At 46.4% G+C, this 20,560-nt stretch overlaps 1 protein-coding gene across 1 annotated transcript in view; it reads right to left on the reverse strand.

Moving 5' to 3' along the window:
* Positions 1-20,560, reverse strand: part of ALPK2 (alpha kinase 2) — a 105,697-nt gene that overhangs the window by 73,816 nt on the left and 11,321 nt on the right. The window contains exons 2-3 of the mRNA XM_070420374.1: positions 13,195-13,322; positions 9,725-9,842 (exon numbers count right to left, since the gene is read on the reverse strand). Of these exons, the coding sequence (XP_070276475.1) occupies positions 9,725-9,842; positions 13,195-13,303 (227 nt within the window). The 5' untranslated portion in view covers positions 13,304-13,322. The remainder of the gene's footprint in view (positions 1-9,724; positions 9,843-13,194; positions 13,323-20,560) is intronic.

Below are 20,560 nucleotides of genomic sequence, written 5' to 3' on the forward strand. Positions count from 1 at the left end.
TGGGGAGTCTGGCATTCTAACAAGGGATGCTGCTGATCTACATCAACTTCCAATGGTGAGACAGCATTGCTTCCAGATCTTCGACTCCAAGGGTCTCTGAAGAGGGAAAGACCCGTTGTTAAATTCTCAGAAAAACATGAGCTGTCACTTGACTTGCTGCTCATTCTGAGCTGAGTTCCCAGTCCATGCCTGACACACTCACCCCGCATGCAGCTCTGCAGGTACTCGAGTTGGCTTTGCTTTTTTTTAAAAAAACTAATGCCTGGACCAGGCAGGGGGAATGCACAAAACCAGACCCAACGTCTTCTCTCTCCAAAGTCATCTGGGAGATGGGTCCAGGAAGAGCCTGTCACAATTGAATGCTTCTCTCTGCCTGCTGCTCTGTCCTCAGAGCCTTGTGCTGGCTGTGTCCCTCTGTGTCATCTTCACCGGGCCACCTCATTCTGCCTCTGCCCAGCTCCCATCTCCTGGTGCCCCCTGGGTGAGTGGGCACAGTCACTAGCAATGTGACTGGAAAGCAGGGAGCCAGCCCAGTGACTGGGAGGAGCAGGCCCACATTGGGGGGAAGCTGTTCAGGGGTGGCAAGGAGGAAGAGTCCCCTGTGCTGGAGTAGCTGCCCAGGGAGTGGGAATGACAAGGACAGAAAGGGGAGTGGGCATAGTGACTAGAAGCTCACACTCCCTGGAGCTCAGTGGGTGACCCTATGGCCTTCTCCGATAGCTCCTGTGAGGGACTATTTAACATTTCCTGACTTCACAATCCCCTCCAACAGGGTAGCCTCTGAATTGCCACTAGCTGACCACTGTCATTCAGATCATGTCCCCAGGCTCAGAGGGCTGCCCATGGAACGACTCTGCAGGAAAAAGTTGTCTGTGGCCCTCTTAGGGTCCCTGCTGGGTCTGAAAAGTAAACTGACAAGGACAGATTAGCAGGAGAAAAGCTGACACATTTTATTGACTTTGTCCATGTGCATGGGAGCCTTCACAAGAGAACGAAGACCCAAAGAAGTGGCAAGAGCAGGTAGCTTTTATTTTTATACCTTTTAGACAAAGAAACAATCAATGTGTAGAGAACTGACAATAGGGTTTGGGCTGGAGGAAGTAAATGGTGAAGATGTAACTAGGAAGATAAGGATTGGTTTAACAAAGTTTGTGTGTATGGATTTATTGTCCCAAATTCGTCATCTCTGGTGAAAATGTCTTCCCTCCCTGGGAGATTCATGGCCTGTTTCAGGGAAGAAAGGCCAAGGTGGGGAGGGCAGAGTGAGCTGCCTGCTTCGGCTATTTTTAAATCATCTTCAACCAATGGTATTTAATATGCCAAGGTGCCATATTTTGGGGTAGTGTGGCCTGAACCCTATCAGCCTTTCCCCTCCCTGCAGGGCAGGACTCAGTGAAGAATGTAATGAAAGCACTGAACGCTGTATAATTAATTCTTCCCACAAATCTCTAGTTGTGGGAGACTCACAATAAACAACAATAAATACACATCATGAATGGGAACAACCCAAGTGTCCATCAATGGGTGAATGGAGTAACAAATTCTTGGCAGGTCCAAACGATGAAACACTGAAACACTGCTCAGCAACACTACTACAACAAACAACACGCATGATTCTTGAGATAATTAAGTGGTGTGAAGAAGCCAGCTACAAAGCAGCACATTCTCTTTGGTTGCATTTATATAAAAGTCTAGAAAAGACTAGAAAAATCTAGAAACTAGTCTCCAGGGACCAAAAGCAAAGTGGCTATTGTGTGAGGATGGTGGGCAGATAGGGGTAGGAAAGCAGATTGCAAAGGGGCATTGAGGGTAATATTTATGTTCTCTATCCTGACGGTGGTGATGGCTTCATGGGTGTGTGCATGTGTCAAAGCTTAACCAAACTGAGCACTTTAAATGTGTACAGTTTGTTGTATGTCAATTATTCCTACATGAAGCTGTTAAATATGTGCATATACACACACATACACACACAATGTCATGTGCTATGTGAAAAATATAGCAAGATAAGGAGGGAAGGACATGCTGGGGGCAGGTGGGGCTATTTTAGATGGCTGGTCAAAAAGGGTTCAGTTATCAGGTGATTTTGAGCAGAAACCTGAAGGAAGTAAGAGAACGAGCTATGGACTATCTGGAGCAGCGATTGCCAACCTTTCGGACGTCATGGACCATCAGTGGTCCACGGACCACCAGTTGGCAACCGCTGATCTAGAGAAAGAACATTCCAGGTAGCAGGAAGGGTATGGGCAAAGGCTCTGTGGCAGCGCACTACTAGGCCTGATTACTAGTAAGACCTTTGAGCTCTGTAATGGCTCAGAGCTGAGCTAATGATTCAAGATCTGTTCTAAATAATTGCCCCAAGCTTCAGGTACAGTCTTGCATCTGTCCTGCCTACCAGGTAGAGTCCAGGTCTTTGGCCTGAGCCTGGCTTCTCAGCACCTATAAAAGGAGCAGTCACACTAATCCAGCTCTGGAATCCACACAAAGATTCTCATTCAAGAATTTGAAGATCTATTTGGCCCTATCTTCTCTGAAATGGGCAGGCAGCCTGATTCCACTTTCAAACTCTTATGACCAAGAGTGGCTGTATCTAACAAAACACAGAAGACCTCTGTAAAAAGAGTTGACATTTACTTAGCATTTGCTGAGTGCCAGGCACTGTTCAAAAACCTTCTGTGTATTTAATCTTCACCCAAACCTGCCAAGTAGATACTATTATTATTCCAAGTTTATAGATATAGAACAGAGGCTGATAGAGGACAAAACAAAAAACAAAACAAAACAAAACAGGCCTGAATAAGAAGTAGGGCCAAGACTTGAACCCAGGCAGTATGACTCTAAAGCCAGCCCTCTTAACTATCCACATATAACCCCACAGAGAGCTGCAACATCTCTGATTCTTAACCAGTGGGGCTCTCTGAACACCTTCCATATTTGAAGCAATCCTAGGGACTGAATTGTGTTCACCTGGAATTTGTATGTTAAAGCCGTAACCCCCTATGTGATGGTATCTGGAAATGGGGACTTTGAGAAGAATTGGGTTTAGGTGAAGTGATGAGGGTGGGGTCCTCATAATGGGATTAGTGGCCTTTTATAAAAAGAGATACCAGAACTGGCTGGCTCAGTCTCAGCCTCTCTCCCTCCCTGCCCCTCCCTCTCCCTCTGCCATGTGAGGATATAGCAAGAAGACAGTTGTCTGCAAGCCTGGAAGAGGGCTCTTACCAGAACCCCACCATGCTGGTACCCTGATCTCAGACTTCCAGCCTCAAGAACTGTGAAAAATAGAAGTCTGTTCTTTAAGCCCTCAAGTCTGTGGTATCTGTGAGCTGACTAATACAGGCAGGTCCAGGTCAGGGGTTGAGCCCATTCTTGGGTTCATCTGGGGCTCAGGTGTGGTCTGCAGGAGGTCTGGGCTGGATCCACAGTGTTGGCCTTCCCCACCCATGTATAGGATTGATGTCTCAGGAGCTGGGGGGTTGAAGGTGCTAAGACTGGCTCAACCTTGTAGTTTTCTGAAAAAAGGCAACTGCACCTCCATTTTGGAGAGGGTAAGCCAGGCAATCAGAAGGAATAGAGTCTGGAGGCAGGTGGAGAGGAGGCACGGGGTCCAAGACAAACAACAGTTCGCAGAGAACTCTGCTATAGAGCAATGAGAGAATGGAGGGGAGAGGCAGGGCAGGAGGCCTTGCAGGCGATGGGGCAAAGGTGGAAAGAAATTTCATGGGAGGCCCTCAGCTAAGTACATCACATGCAGAAAATAGGGCTGGCTGGCCAGGACAAAGACACATGTTCCCAAACCAAACCTTGTTCTTGGTCCTGCGCCCCCTGCCCCCTCTCCTCTGAGTTAGAGCAAAGCCCTTCCCGGACTCACAGGCCTGATTTGGTTCCAGCTCTGCCCCTTACCTACTGTCTGCCTTTGTCAAGTAACCTCTTTATGATATTTACCTTTACGAGGGAGGAGGCCAAATGATCCCTAATGTCAATGCTGGGATGACTGCGTCAGCGAGACCCCCACCTGTCAGTCCTCAGAAATGTTGGCCCATGGTGCCGTGATTCCAAAGACTGAACCCCAGTTGGCCCCAAAACTGGTCTGCCCTGAGTCCTCAGAGGGTGTGGATGGAGTGGCATTTTCAGTGACATTCAGTGCATGTCCAGTTTCCAATGGTCCATTCACCTTTCCCACAGCCTTGGGAGGGGCTCCCAGATCAACCTGTTACCTGCCCCCAAACTCACATTGACTTGCCCTGAGTGTTAGCAACCAGTGGGAGTAACCCCCTCAGTCCCATCGCTAGAAAAGGCTGAGGGAGGAAAAGCTGAGCATCCCATGGCGTCTCGGGAACCAGTCACTCCTCTGGGATACTTACTACCAAAGTCAGAACCGGAATGTGATGACAGGTGGTGGATTCTGGCAGGGACCTGTCACGCCGGGAAAGAAATGGCAATCTCTCGTCAGACCCTCCAGGGCTCATTCAAGAAATGCTCCAGGCTGGTCTGAGGAGTGGCCAGGAGCAGCCTGTGGAGTCCATTCAGGAAAAATGATGCCACCTAGGCTCTGTGCTGGGAAGCTCTACCACTCATCCTTAAGGCTCATTACACCTACTTAAGCTCACAGGAACACCGAGTTCACAAAATGCTTTCCAGCCTTGGATGAAATGCCAACACACAGCAAGATTCAGTCATCTTTATTTCTACCCAATGATTCCTTGATCCAACACGTTAATTATATTTTATCTTCCAAGAGGGAAATAGCGAAGAAGGAGAATGTTGCCAAACTAAACTACCTTTCTTACCTCCAGATAGTCCTATTTCTAATCAGTTAAGTGCAAAACAATATTATTAATAGAGTATTCTAAATCCTTTGCCTGTGTTAGCTTAATCCCCACACCATCCCTATAAAGTGGATACTTTTGCAGATGAGGAAACTGAGACACAGAGAGGTTAAGTGACTTGTTATTGGTTAGTAGTTAATATCATTTTTAAATATATATATTTTTATTGATTTCAGAGAGGAAGGGAGAGGGAAAAGGAGAGATAGAAACACTAATGATGAGAGAGAATGATCTATCACCAAGATGATAAGAGCACATAAGAGGTAAATTAGGGATTTAAATCCAGACAACTGGCTTCAGATCCTTGCTCTCACTGACAGAAATAATCTCCTGCCTTTATAAGTGAACTTGTTGGTGACAGTTCTACCTTTAGCAAGAATTGGAGGTATTTTTAACTGATTCATCTACACTCATTTGCCCAGCCTCATTCACTGCCAACTACTCATGTTTTTTAGATGCCTGGGTGATCGTGTATAGAAAGAGGATGATGGCCCCACTAGGGGCCAAAGACTTTGGCTCAGACAATAGGCACTTATGAACTCTTTGCCCACTACAAACCAGAGTGGCCTCGGGCATGTAAGACAGACTCCTGGGGTCTATCCACCCAGATGTGAGGAATAACTGAGAAGGCCAAGACTTCACTAAAGTCACGGGTTCCACCTTCCAAAAGCCATCCAAACAGGGTTTCAGATACAAACGCATGTGACTAAAGAGCTTCCATACTTGTGTCTGGGTTACAGCTGTCCTATTGAATATCCATTTCCTTCTTGCCTTTGAAAGTTCTCCACTGATACTGACACTTTTCAACACTAGCCACATAAAAACATTCCAGTTCTAAATACAGCTGGTATTATACGCTGGGACACAGTAATTCTTTCAGAGTAATTCTGGGAACAAAATGCTTTCAGGGAGTGGGCAGTAAAATGATATTAACTACAGCCGGCTGGTGTGGCTCAGTGGTTGAGCATCACCCTATGAACCAGGAGGTCAAAGTTCGATTCCTGGTCAGGGCACATGCCCTGGTTGCAGGCTCGATCCCCTAGTGGGGTGCATGCAGGAGGCATCTGATTGATGATTCTCTCTCATCATTGATGTTTCTATCTCTCCTTTTCCCTCTCCCTTCCTCTCTGAAATCAATAAAAATATATTTTTAATGATATTAACTACTAACCAATAACAATATTTGTCAAGGCTAATATGCACACTTTGCCAACCATTATGCATGAATAATCTCATTTAAATCACAAAAACTTATTTTTCTGAGGAAGAAACTGAAGCATAGAGAAGTCAATTGACTTGCTTACAACCACTCATCTAATAAGTGGAAGACATGAAGAGTGTGGCCTTTGAGGAATTTTATTATTTCCAAATACATGAGGCTGTGGGGATACAAGATAATAGAAATCCCAGTCCCTGCCCCCACAAGTTGACATTCTAACAAAGAGAGGACATAAACGAAACAGAAGTCACTAACTTAATGCAACGAATGTTTATTGAACACATGCTCTGTGCCAGTCGCTCTAGGTACTGGGGAGACAGTGGCCTCAGGGAGCTTTCAGTTTATTGGGAACACTAACAGAAACCAAAAAAAAAAAAAAAAAATTATAAAGAAAAATTATATGAGATAAATGCTGAAGTATTTCATAGAAGATGCTTCGGGTCGATTCCTCTGAGGTGCTTATAGCGGTGAGACAGTAAGTATCAGGAAAAAGCAACATTTTCAGGGGCCAGGGATTGGTCCACGAAGCCCTGGGATCTGTGTGCCTGTGCTCAGGAGGGTTGGAGAATGGAGTGGGAGAGGGGGCATGTTTCAGGCGAAGGAATCAGAATAGGCACGCAGGACTGGGCCTGATGCTGGTGAGAGTGGTCAGCTGCTCCATCTGACCACCAAACAGCACGTGAGCAGGAGGGAAGGGAGGGGAATTTGGAATTGTGGGAAATGCTGGAGAAGGGAAGGTCTTCTACCGCCTAATGTCTCTTGTGCTTGACCTCAATCCCTCCTCCTGCTGTCTTTGTTCAGTCTCACCCTCCAATCTGATCTCAAACTACCATCAGAGGGATGGTCTAAAAAGGCAAACCTTCCCATCCATGACTCACTGCTGCTCCCAAACCCCTCCACAGGCTGGGCATGTTTTCAGGAGAAAGGGACAGGCTCATTAACAGGCACATGGGGCCCTCCGGGCCCAGCTCCACCTGCTCTCCATCTCCTCTCTCTCCTTCAGGCTGCTCAGCCTCCAGGAGCCCTCCCTGTACCCAGCCAGGGACTGACTGCCCTGCAGGACCGTGCGTTGCTCCTGGCCTTCGTCCCCACCAGGGCCGAGCTGAAGGAGAGCCAGGGGCTGCTTCGCCCTCCCTGCGGCCCCACTTGTAATCTGTGTTCCTCTCAGCACGGCGGGACTCCGTTGTGACCGTCAGAAGAGGCCTCCCTGCTGCAGAGAGGAGTCTCTCTCTCTAGGTGTGGGTTCCTGGACAGATTTTTATCTGTCACTCTGCTGCCTTTCTTTAAATTGTGTTCATCAAGACCACAGTTCCCCATTTGTATGTGCGTCTCGCAGCCTGCTTTCACTATGAGGTAGAAAACATCTATTTGCATTTTCCTCCCTTCCTCCCAACACCCACAACTTTCGAAAAAAATTTTTTTTTCACTCTACAGGGCAAAACACACTGTTATTGATGTTTCCCTCCCTTGGAATGTTTTCTTGGCTTTCCATTCCTCTTGCCTGCCCAGCACACCTGACCTGTGGAAACGCAGAGGTCCCAACAGCACTGATCCATCTCCTCCACGCCGCTCATTGGCTCAAGTACACAGTTTCACAAGATGGGAGTGGTATGAGGAGTGAGGATCAGCAGGTCCAAAAATAAGGCAACGGGTTCTTGGCCTCTGAGCAGGACTGCAGATTAATTGTTAAACCAGAGAAAGCCCTTGAGGAATACAGACACAGCTTTGAAGTATCTAGGAACACATTTAATGACCCAAAGACTAACTTCAAGAGATGAAAAAGCTAGTGTTTATTGAACCACTTCTACACAACAAGCCTTTTACGAGCACTGTGCATTAGTGTGAAACAGAGAGGATTCCTGCCCCTAAGAGGCCCACAGTCTACTGAACTGTCCATCACTCCTGACAATAAATAAGCACCCAAAAGGAGGCCTGTCGAAAGGAGAGGAGATGTTTGAGGCTGGACAGATCCGTGGGTGACTAAAATTGCCTGTGAACCATGGAGGTGGACTCCAAGTTGAAGGGGGTGAAGAGAGAGGGAAAGGCCTTGGCAAAATTGGAAAGAAGAAGCAGGAAAATCCAATCTACGGATGAAAGGGCAGCTCACGGCAGTTGGGCTGCCTCCTGGTATATTGAAGGGAGAGGAGAAGGTGGCGTGATTTGTTCACCACTTGTCTTCCATGCTGAACTTGAAGTTGTATGAGGGTGTGGACAATGTTGTTGTTGTTCATCTCTACCCCTAAAATTAAGCAACATGCCTGCCATAGAGTAACTGCTTTATGAATATTATTAAAATTAAACATTAGAATAATAAATGGATGTTTTGGATATAAGGTCAGATACACTGTAAGCCAGTTGAGTCAAGCATTTCAACCATGACCTCTGATCTTACTTTGAAACAAAAGAGTGGATAGGGAGATAAGAAAGCTAGTGTTGATTGAACTACTACTATGTAACAAGCCTTTTATGAGCATTAAATCATTTCATTTTCTTAGCCACCCTTTTATTTGGAGAAATTGAGACTTGGACCGGGTAAATAACTGGCCAACTGTAGGGCACGGCTATAGGGTTAAGCCTCGGACTGACCTGTTGGCAAAGCCACAAACAAGTCCCAGCTTAGAGGGCACAGTTCTCTTAGCATAATTAGGCTTGACCTTATGACGCTCTCTAGATCCTTCCTAGGTAGCTAAGGGGCTGTGGAAGGTGTAGCAAGTGCTGCCAAAACAAGTGAAACTCACAAGAACATTGTAACTATGGTGACCACTACCTTGTTTGCCTCTGGCTATAAAATAAAGGCTCGGTTTGCCTCTGGATCTCTCTCTGTGGCCTCAGCCAGGCACAGCAAGATCCACCTAGACCCAGCTTATTCTCTTTGTCTGTCATTTCTTCAACCTTCACCGCCCTCACTCAGGCTTGCGAACCCTTGGCTGAGCTGGCTCAGCCTAGCCAACATCACACAGCCAGAAAATGGTGGAGCCAGAATTCAGACCCAAGCCTTACTTTGTTATTCTCAGATCGGAGGCTATTGGCATATGACCGTGCCTGCCAGTTATTGTCATGGCATGCTCTGCAGAATCTCAGGCTCCTCAGCCCCCATAAGGGACATCGAGACCAATTCAGTAGCAATGGGGACCGAGAACACAGACACCCACCCAGCTTCAAGCAGAGAAGTTCTCATTTCCTCTACTTCACATGTGGGTCTTCCTGATTTCATCCAACTTTTACTAGGGGGAACAAAAAGGAATTAGAAACCACTGTGCTGGACCATGCTACTTCCTAGAATAATTCCATCACCAATTTGCTGTGGGATCCTGGTCAGTCACTTCTTCCTTCCGTTCTTACACAAGAAAGACTGGATGGCAATGCTGAAATCCTATTGTGCTTCTTAACTTTCCAGAGAGAAGATTAAATGAAAAGCTCGTTTAATGAATGAAAATGGCTGGACCACCTTGAATGAAATTCTAGATAAAGTTGTGATTCCATCAATGGCAGCAAATAGGGGGATATGATCAATTACCAGGTGGATCCTCATTGACTCGTTGCCGGATGCCTAGGCTGATGCCTGCTAGCATCTAACTGAGACTCAAAGAGCAAACAGGAGCCAGTCTTTTGGTAACCAGCACATGACAGGATACTGGGATCTTAGTAGACAGTCCACAGAGGCTCATCCACTTACCCATAGAGATGTAACAAATGGATATACTGATTCTCGAAGAATTCATAACTGGAAATAATGTCGCCCTCTTCTATGGTTTGACCATTTTTATACCAAGTTACCTCTGGCTTGGGATGACCTGATGATACAGAAAAAGAACATTCTTATTAAATTAAGTAATTTTACCAAAAAAAAAACAACTCATAAAGCTATGAACAAGAATGGGTAATAAGCATGTTATCTGCCTACCCTGAGGCTGTGCTGAGGTGGGGATAGGACATACAGAATGGAAAATGCTGTCTCTAATCTCAAGAAACTATTATGAAAAATTATCTAAAATGTAGAAATAAGGCAAAACATGGATAATATCTTCTTTCAATGTCATATGGGAGCAGAGGTCCATCGAAGAATTATCTAGGGAAATGTACTTAGTTCCACTCAATAATTACTATTGATTAAAATTTCCCCTTTAGTGAATTTACATGTAAACTTGTAGATTTTTGTCCAATAGAGTTGCAAATAGTCTCTGTGTCTGGCAGAAAAGTTAACTCCCTAAGTTATGGCTTATTGCCCCGATAGGACATTAGCCACTGTTGTACCTAACCCAGCAATCCTAGCCGAATGTTCCTTTATTAAATTGTCTACTAATACCTAGTTCTTCAAATGTTCTCTGATCAGGCCCCAATACTTTCTGGTTCCCTTTTTATTTAAAGAGTTGAAAAAAATCTTTGAAATGTTAATTTCATATTTGCTTGGGAGTCACTTTATCTTTCTCAGAGTTATACACTGACAGTACTTAGAGCTGATTGTAAGTTATGGTACAAAAGAGAGAATGAAGTGGATTAGCAAGTGCCGTGTCTTTCTGAGGGTGAAGGAGTCTGGAATGTATGTTTCCCAGGCCGGTACTGTGCATATGTGACTGATGTCACCACAGAAAGTGACCCACGCTTTCTCCCTCAGAAGGCTTTCATCTTCCCTGGTGATCATTAACTGGAGGATATGTGAGTAGGTTAATCTGGTAAAGCCCCAGGAATTCCATTCACACCTTGGGATTCCCCCCCCCCCCCTTGTGATGGGGCAGGAAGTTCTAGTGTGTCCCAAAGAGCTTTCTCGGTAGCCTCCATGTCATTGAAAAGGAATTGGAAATGGTAAGAATTCCTTCTTTTTTACAGCAGCATAGTATTCCATTGTGTAGCTGTACCACATTCTAATCCACTCATCTGCTGATGGGCACTAAGGCTGTTTCCAAATCCTAGCTACTGTAAATTGTGCTGCTATGAACATAGATGTAAGAGATCAACTGAAGGACTTGTATGCATGCATAGGAGCATAAGCAATGGACACAGACAGTAGCGGGGTGAGGCATGTGCTGGGAGCTGGGAGCAGAGAAGAAGAGGTCAATGGGGGAAAAGGAGACTCATGTAATACTTTAAACAATAAAGACTTTAAATTAAAAAAAGAAGAAAATGAATTGGAGTGTGCTATAGGTACAGGTGGAAAGTTTGGTATTTGGAAAAATACACCTTTCTCAGTCCATCCTAGGAACAGTCTTACATTTTCTGTCTTATTTATCTCATGATTTTTGGCAAGCAACCCCAGACACCACTAAGAGAAGGACTCTATGTTCTTCTGAGACCGTACCTTGGAGATACCTGGGGCTACTCAGAGCCCACCCTCTCTTCCTGTCCATGTCTCATCTAACTTGGGGTCTCCCGGCAGGACTACCTCCCTGCCAACACCATGAATGTGCCGAGTGGCAACTGCGGGTGTTCCTCTTTGCCTCCTCCTCCAGGCAGGCGCCTGAATAATCAGTCCCTGGAGCCAGGAGCAGACAGACCTACATGCAAGGACACGTCCTTCATCCGCAGTGAGTGGCTGAATCTCTTTCAGACAAATGACTAAACCACCAAAAATGAGCTTCCCTGAGAAGCCATCAAAGAGGTTGCTGGCCATAATTCATTTCCACCTGTTCCTATCAAAGGTGTCTCCCTTTGAGTCTGTTTTATTCTATTCCTTTTTAGGGAGCATTGAATTGCTCTTTTTGTGTGTGTGCGTGACTTTTTCGAAGGAAGGAAGTAAAGTATGCATGACTGGGTCCGGGGCACTCGTTGTGTTCTCTGGGGCTCCGGTGTTCCATTCAGACTGATCAGAGCTCAATGATCCTCCAGCTGCTTCGTGGCTGACGGTTTGTTTCCCTTTGTGCGATACAGATCTGAGCAATCAGCCAGAAATGAGACTTGCACAGTGAATTGTACCTTGTGGGTGGTTCTCCTTTCTCCCTCTGTTTGCTGGAAACCTCCCCAAAATCCTACCTTTGTTTTTAAAACCTACTTGCAGGCCACAGATTGAGACCCACCTCCAACTTTTCACAAGAACTTAGCTAATGTGTGTGTGTGGCGGCGAAGGGGGGGGGGGGGGGGGGGGGCGGGGGCGGGGCGCGAGTATAGGGTATGTCCAAACACTGGGGCTTTCTGGGGAGACAAGAGGGCCCTGGGGCTTTTTGGGGAGACAAGAGGGCCCTGTTCTGAAGCTCAGGAGTGGAGCTGTGCCTGCCCCTCTATCTGAATGGCTGTGGACACACCCCAAGAAAGAGAGGGGCCTAGCTCTGGGCTTGGAGAGGCTGAGGGCACATCCTACACTCCAGCGTCCAGACAGAGACCAGACTCTGCTAGGACTCTGGCTAAGGAAGTGCCGCCATTTCAGAGGCTGGCCCCACTCTCCGGACTTAGAAGAAGAGATCAGGGGGAAAAGAGTTTTCTGTCTGTCCTCACAAAACACCACTGGGGTCTCCGTGTTTTTGAGGGTAAAGCCATAATCCAAGAAAGAAAGAAGGAAAACAGTGCATCAGGTACAAGATTCCACTCTCCTACCCAATTATTCTTCTACTTTCTTTTCATCAATCCTTTCCACGTGTGTGTGTGGCGGGGGGGGGGGGGGGGGGGGTGGGGGTGGGGGGGGGGGTTGCGGGTTGTACAAATTCTGAGTCAGCTCTGGGCTATTTATTCTCTGGCCCAGGAGGAATTCCAGGCCCCTCCTTTTCCTCCACTGGTCACCTCTGCCTGGTGTTAACCTTTTCACTGCTGACTAGCACACCCAAAGAAGGTAAGCAGTGGGTACACGAATTTAGCCAGTTTGGGGATAGCAATAAAAGAACAATGGAAGAAGGGGTCAATAAATAGTCTGAGGTGAGGTTATTCACATACTCCCATGGGCCACAGGAAATTAAGGGAGGATTATCTGGAAAAACAACCAGTGTGGAAGTTGCCTAACCAAGAACCACAACGTGAAGTGATGATCACTAAATGTGTCCAGGAAGTGAAATCTTTTAGGGGGGAAAAAAAATCATAGGTTTAATTGCTCAACTGGCTACTTGGAATAAACTTCCCAGGTAATTTTCCCAGGTGATGTTTTTTTAGTCATGCCTTTGTGGGCCAAAGAACCTGATCGGCAGGGAGAGAGATGTCAGAGGGCGATCAGCTGGTGATGGTTACCAGATATTATGCAGCGAAGCACGGTGTCTGACTTCTCAGGAACCTTCTGGGAGAGCAGCGTGGATAAGAAACACAGTGTGCGCCTCTGAGGCCCTCCTGAGTCCGTCATCCTCTCATGCCACGTGGATCTGAAAAATAAAGGTGCCCGGCATCACCATTTGTTTGGTGACTCGTCTGACTTTCCCAGGAGTTAGAGAAACGGAGAAGGAGAAGGAGCGAGCGTGGCGCTGCTCCCGGGCTTATCCAAGGCTGGGATTGGCGCTCACACCAGTGGAACCTGGAAAGCAAAGAGCGCCCTCTGCGCCAGTGTGAACCCAGCCCTATATAAGCCAGTGCAGGCGCAGTTCTGGAAGCCAGGCTTTCGTTAGAGTGCGCTCTCTTGATTCATCAAGCTCCTCCCTTCCTCCTATCCTCCCACCTTGTTTTCAGTAAACCTCTTTTTTTTTTTTTTTTTAACATATTTTTATTGATTTCAGAGAGGAAGAGAGAGTGAGAGAGAGACAGAAACATCAACAATGAGAATTATTGATCGGCTGCCTACTGCACATCCTATTCTGGGGATCAAGCTCACAACCCAGGCATGTGCCCCGACCAGGAATCCAATCGTGACCTCCTGGTTTATAGGTCAACCACTGAGCCACCCTGGCTGGGCAGTAAACCTCTATTTTTAAATCTGTTTCGCCTCCTCTCTTGATTGTTATCTTGGGGGGAGGGGGCAAGAGCCCCCTTCACTGGTGACACTCAGACAGGCTTTCTCACCACAGCACTGCTGGCATGTGGGCCCGGCACTTTGTTGTGGGGTCTGTCCTGTGCGTTGTAGGATATTTAGCCAAATCCCTGGCTTCAACCCACTGGATGCCAGTTGCAACCCTCCCCCAAGTGGTGACAATCAAAAATGTCTGCAGACATTGTCGATGTCCCTGGGGAAGGGCAGCCCTGGTTGAGAACCCCAGTCCTAGAGGATGGCAGGACAGCCAGAGCCCAGATGGACAGGGAAGACACTCATGAGCCACAGCTGGGGCCACCTCCTCTCATTTCTCTTTCTTTCTCTCCTCCAAGTCTTTCCATATTAGACTCAAAAAGTGCATATTTGCCTCCAAAAAGAAGAGCTGATTAAATGCAAAGGAATCTCCAGGTGGGAGGTGTTCTGAAATTGGGAAAGTACTGCCCGCAAGAGCACTAGCCAGGTGCCCCCGGAGGGCGATGACAGTGTTTTCCCACAGGCGTGCTTTCATTGCTACAAGTCGACCTTAACATCTGATTGGTCGCCAGGTGTGTTATTCATTCCATCTCTTGAAACTACCTAGTGGTTTCAGCCCCTTCTGTATCTTACAGATGAGGACAGTGAGGCTTGGAGAGGTTCAACCCTTGTTCACCATCATGAAGCTCCAGTGACTGCTGCCCTAGGCCGCCCTTCATGGCTGTGCCGGCTAACATCCTGGGTGTGCAAGGTGCCCCCAGGGCTGTGCTGTGCACAACTCACACAGATCTGGGGCAGCCCTGAGAACCAGTTCTGTCTGAACCTAGGGGACCCTTGGCACCCCATCCTACGGGCACAGTGTTAGCACCACTCTGCCCAATCTCACCTTTGTGGCGCCTTGAGCTTGGAGAAATTTTGCTCTGTCCAGAGTGGGGTCCTCACACACCATGGAGCTCAGGAAAAGGAATGCCCACCACACAGTAGATGCATTTAGCGTGAGCAGGAGAGGGGCACTCAAACGCTGCAAATGGTGACTCCAGGGATGCTGAGGGTCCTAAAACAAGCCTGAGCTAAGTTCTGGGTTGAAGAGGCTGGATCTAAACACCACAGCTGTATCGTGGAAAAGAAACCCTTCTCCATATGGGTGTAACCGCCCCTTTAACATTCAGAACCAATCCTCACTCTTTCCTGTCACTTTTCCAGGTTGTTCCAGATACCCCCGAGAGACAGCTTGGCAGAGACACATCCCCTGAGAACAGGTCAAGGTTTCACCAGCACCTGAATACCGCCAGATGAGCGGGAAGTGAGTAGTCAGAGAGGGACTTGGGGTGGGAGGTAAACATGTCCGAGGGCCTTGGCCTCTGCTCAGGACTGGCTGTGTCATTTGCAGGCCTGGTGCAAGATGCAAATGAGGGATTTCTTGTTTAAACATGATTAAGATATTTAAGAGGGCAATAGCAGCCCATTAAACCGAGCACTGGGAACCTTCTGGGCACAGGGCCCTGTGTGAAGGCATGGACTGTGGGCCCAGGAGGCCGGCCCTGCCTGGTAGAGCCTGCCGTGGAACATTCTGCTCACAAACGCCTGCTAGTCCTGCCCCCTGAGGCCACACCTGCTGCTTCTGGTGTCCCCACAGCATTTTCTTAATCTCAAGACGTTCTGTTTAGATGTTCTGTTTCCAGACTTTGAAAACAAAAAAGCATTCCCTATGTGAAACCCGAAAGGTCTCTGAACATCAGGGTTAAAATTTTTAATTTAGGAGAATACACTTCCCTTTCTCAGGAAGAGTGTGTGCAGGAGCTGAGGTTTAACCAACCCACGAAAAGGGTAGAAAACGCTGTAAGTTGAAGAAGTTATATATTAGCATCAAAAAGGAAAAAACCACTTGGGTGAGGGACAGAGCCCGTGGGCTGCAAGGGAAGTTTGAGGGCTGCAGGGATATGTGGGGAAGATGGAGCCAGTGAGATTAAGAGGAGAATTTTAAGACATTTTGGTCTGTGGTGATGAATTGGATCCTTCTGACATTCTTTAGTAAAGATGTGAATTGCAGTTCCAGTTATTTGTTGTTATAGGACATTTTAAATGAAACCACGCTGAGATTGGACCACAGGGGGGGTCCCTGGCTAACATGTGTTATATTTAAAAGCATCATAGGCCCCTCTCGATGTAGACGGTAAATTGGTTGCACAGAAGAGGAAGAAAATCCATCTGCAGGGTGGCAAGTAGACGCCTCCATCCCAGATTAAGTGACAGGTACACTTGATGGTTGAGGATTGGAGGGTTCTACTGGGTATGAACAGGCCACAGCTGACATGTATTTGTTTTTTTGTGGTTTTTTTTAGGTCCTTTATTTTATTTTATTTTATTTATTTTTTTATTAAATCTTTATTGTTCAGATTACATTTGTTCCTCTTTCCCCCCCCGCCCATAACTCCCCTCCTCCCAGTTCCCGCCCCACCCTCCGCCCTCACTCCCCTCCCACTGTCCTCATCCATAGGTGCACGATTTTTGTCCAGTCTCTTCCCGCATCTCCCATTCCCCCTTCCCCCCCAAGAATAGTCAGTCCATTCCCTTTCTATGTCCCTGATTCATTATAATCACCAGTTCATTCTGTACATCAGATTATTTATTCACTTGATTCTTAGATTCACTTGTTGATAGATGCATGTTTGTTGTTCACAATTTGTATCTTTACCTTTTTCTTCTTCCTCTTCTTAAAAGATACCTTTCAGCATTTCGTATAATACTGGTTTAGTGGTGATGAACTCCTTTAGCTTTTCCTTATCTGTGAAGCTCTTTATCTGACCTTCAATTCTGGATGATAGCTTTGCTGGATAAAGTACTCTTGGTTGTAGGTTCTTGGTATTCAGCACTTTGAATATTTCTTGCCATTCCCTTCTGGCCTGCAAAATTTCTGTTGAGAAATCAGCTGACAGTCGTATGGGTATTCCCTTGTAGGTAATTGAGTCTCTTTCTCTTGCTGCTTTTAAGATTCTCTCTTTGTCTTTTGCTCTTGGCATTTTAATTATGATGTGTCTTGGTATGGTCCTCTTTGGATTCCTTTTGTTTGGGGTTCTCTGCGTTCTTGGACCTGTAAGTCCATTTCTTTCAACAGGTGGGGGAAGTTTTCTGCCATTATTTCTTCAAATAGGTTTTCAATATCTTGCTGTCTCTCATCTTCTGGCACCCCTATAATTCTGATATCAGTGCGCTTGAAGCTGTCCCAGAGGCTCCTTACACTATCTTCATATTTTCGGATTCTTTTTTCATTTTGCTTTTCTGGTTGGGTGTTTTTTGCTTCTTCGCATTTCAAATCTTTGGCTTGATTCTTGCACTCCTCTGGTCTGCTATTGGGTATAATATTCTTTATTTAAGTCTGTGTATGCTTAATTTCTAGTTGGTTCTTTATCATAGCATCGAGGGTCTCATTAGTTTTCGTGAGGCTCTCCTCAAGTTTATTGCAAGCCCTCAAAAGTGCGTTTTTTAGCTCTATATCCTCCATTTCTGTCATGTTTTTTTGTCTCCGCATTTTTTATGCTTTCTTGGTGCACCCCCTTGTGGTCTTTGTGCGCAGTCTTGTTCTAGTTAAGCCTTGATTGTTGTAGTTAATACTAGAGGGATTTGACCACCAGCCCGACTGGCTGTGAGAATCACCTGTATCTGCAGTGGGAGAACTTCTGTCCTCTGGAGAGATGCTAATCTAGCCTTTGCCAGAGGCTATCTGGCAAATGGCTCTGCACAGGGCTTGGGCAGGCGGGTCGCACAGGATCAACAGGGTGGGCGGAGGGAGCAGTTATGGCTGCTCTCAGTCCCGTTCCCAGAGGCTCTGCTTCTCAGAACCCCGGCAACGGCTGCAAACCTTGGAGAGAAAGCTGCCCTCATATTCCAACTGATGCTAGACAATCCCGCTTCTCCGGTTTGAGTCTGAGTCCCTAGAGACTCGCCCGGATCTGGAGCTCAGTGTCTGAGACTCCCTCCTGATTGAAAACGACAACCGCGCCCTCAGCCACCAGCCCGCTTTTCGCGTGCACCTCCGCACCTTTAAATTTTCCACACTGCGCCTCCTCTGAGCCTCGAAATGCTGTTGTCTTTCCTTCTAGTTGAAGAGTCTCTCCTCAGCCAGCCTTCCTGTGGTTCTGGGTGATGTCCGTTCCGTCTTTTAGTTGTATTTTTGAAGTGGTTGTTTGCGGCAGCAGTCTCCGGTGTTTACCTATGCCGCCATCTTTCAAGCCTTAGCTGTCTCATCTGCCGACATGTATTTGTATTTAGTTAAAAGTCATAGGGATATCTAATGGGAAAGTTGTTCTTAACAAGGTTGAAAGAAGTATCTAAAAACAATTCAAAAGGGCAATGTTCATGCTAGCCATCTTGCACAAGAATGAAAATGTTTAAACTTGGTGAGTGTTACTGAGTTATTGTTGAATCAAGAAATAAGCCAGAGCAAGTGTGGGTCTGACAGTGCAAAGAGAACCAGGAAAATGGATGGTGACATGCTGTCCTCCCGCTGCTGAGGAAATTGGGTTCATCCCTGCACAACACGTGCAGAGAGAAGCCACCTGTTGTCACCATGCATTTACTCAGCCCATTCTGAAGTCTGAGCTGGAGCTCTGGGTGTGATTTGTGATAAAAGTTGATATTTCTCCGGATTATTGAACAAATAACTTTCAGGGCTCAATATAAGCATAAGAGAGGAAGAAGGGAATCTAAATCCAATTTCAAATTTTTTATGGTATTTCACAACTAGAAGGCAATTTGTATTCACGATCTCATCTACTGTCCTTGAATCAATATAAAATATGAACAAGGGTTGGGGAATGTATAAACGTGCAGAGAGAGAGAGAGAGAGAGAGAGAAACAAATGATATAAAGAGACAGAGAGGGTTAGATTTAGAATCATCACCTAAATAAAGATACTTTGTGCATTTATTGCCAGTCTAGTAAATTTCCCAAAGATGAGGAATATGCAATTTATATATTTTGAATCCACAAGTTAGTATATTGATTTGGACAAGGCACATAGTCAGGCTTCATTATCCAAGAAAAGCAGTGGACCAGGAGTCAGGAGTTGTCGTCCTCAAACACTTCCATTTATCATTTTGAATGGTGACCTAGCACAATTGGTGAACGGTCCGGAGCCAGCCTCCCTGGGTTCAGATTCTTCTCCTGACTAGCTCAATAGACATGTCGCAACCTCTCTGCCTCAGGCTCCTCCACTGTAAAACCGAGGCATGCTAGCTGTAGATGCTTCATAGGTTGCTATGAAAATTAAATGAGTTGTTGCCTATAAAGCACTTAGTACAGTGCCTGGCACAACAGCACAGGCTCAGTAAATGTTAGCACTCATCTTTTTTTAAAGTGCAGCTTCAAGTTGGAAACACCAGTTCATCTGACTTGTTGACGGGCAGTGATGCTGATATCTCTGTAAAACTTCTTTTTTAACAACTTTAAAGAGATGTAATTCACATACAATTCACCCACTTGGAAGTGTTACAATTCAATGGCTTTCAATATATTCAGAGTTGTGCAACCACCACCACAATCAATTTTAGAACATTCTCAGCACTTCAAAAGGAATCCTACATCCCTTAGTTTTCCCCTCCCCATCTTCTCATCCTCCCCTAGAACACACATCCAGCCCTGGGCAACCACTGATCTACTTTATGTCTCTATGGACCCACCTATCCTGGACATTTTATACTAACAGAATCATATAAAATGTGATCCTGTGTGGCTGGCTTCTGTCCTTGAGCATCTTGTCAAGGTTCATCCGTGATGTAGCAGGTACCAGTACTTCAGTCCTTCTGTGGCTGCTCTGCAGCTTCCTTAGAAATAGCCGCTGCGGCAAAGGGATGATCCCCTGCTCTCCACACTCCTGGGAGCCTTACCCAGACAAGGAGGGTGGTGAGGCAGAGAGGGGGCTCTCCTGGTGGAAAACTCTCCTGACCGGCAAGCAGCATAGGACCACCCCCAAGCTTTGTCACTTGCTGTGGCCAAATCTACCTGCAGCTCTGCCACTTACCTGGCCCAGGTACCAAGCCTGTGTCCTCATCTGTAGAAAGAGATAATGATACTGTTCTAAGACTTAGAATAATGTATGTCAGTGGCCTAGGAAAAACCTGTCGTATAATAGGTTTTCAAGATGGCAATCATTAGGCCGCAAGGAAAGACTTCATTTGTTTCAGCCTTTTTGGCTGTGGGTTACCACGGTGATTTTTTTTAAGTGATATACCAATTAATGTCTAAAAATCTCTCCTGGTATACCAGCCATCTGTCATCATAATTTACAAGACATGACTCCTCATATCCCCATTCTCAGGGTCCACTGCTAAGGATGGAGGGAAGAAAGGGCAAATCAGGCAGCCCAGAGTTGAGGTGACACTGAGGACCTCATGCGGCATCTATGACTCCTCCCCAGGTGACTGCTTCCTGACAGCGATGTCCCACAGGTGACCACACTGACGAACACACCGGTTGACTCACATAGTTGGTTCAGTCACTGCAGGCGCGGGGCGCTGACTATGAAGGAAAGAACAGTTAAGTCAGGCGTGTTTCATGTTTCGTGGCTCCTCTGAAGGCGAGAACCCTTGAAGACAGATTTATCATTCTGTGCTAGAGCTGGATACCAGTATAGGATTACTGACATTCGGAGAAGGGGCCGCGGTGGGG

This window comes from Myotis yumanensis, unplaced genomic scaffold (assembly GCF_028538775.1).
Source record: "Myotis yumanensis isolate MYYU_CA2020_CCGP unplaced genomic scaffold, mMyoYum1.0.hap1 SCAF_7, whole genome shotgun sequence".
Lineage (NCBI taxonomy): Eukaryota > Metazoa > Chordata > Mammalia > Chiroptera > Vespertilionidae > Myotis > Myotis yumanensis.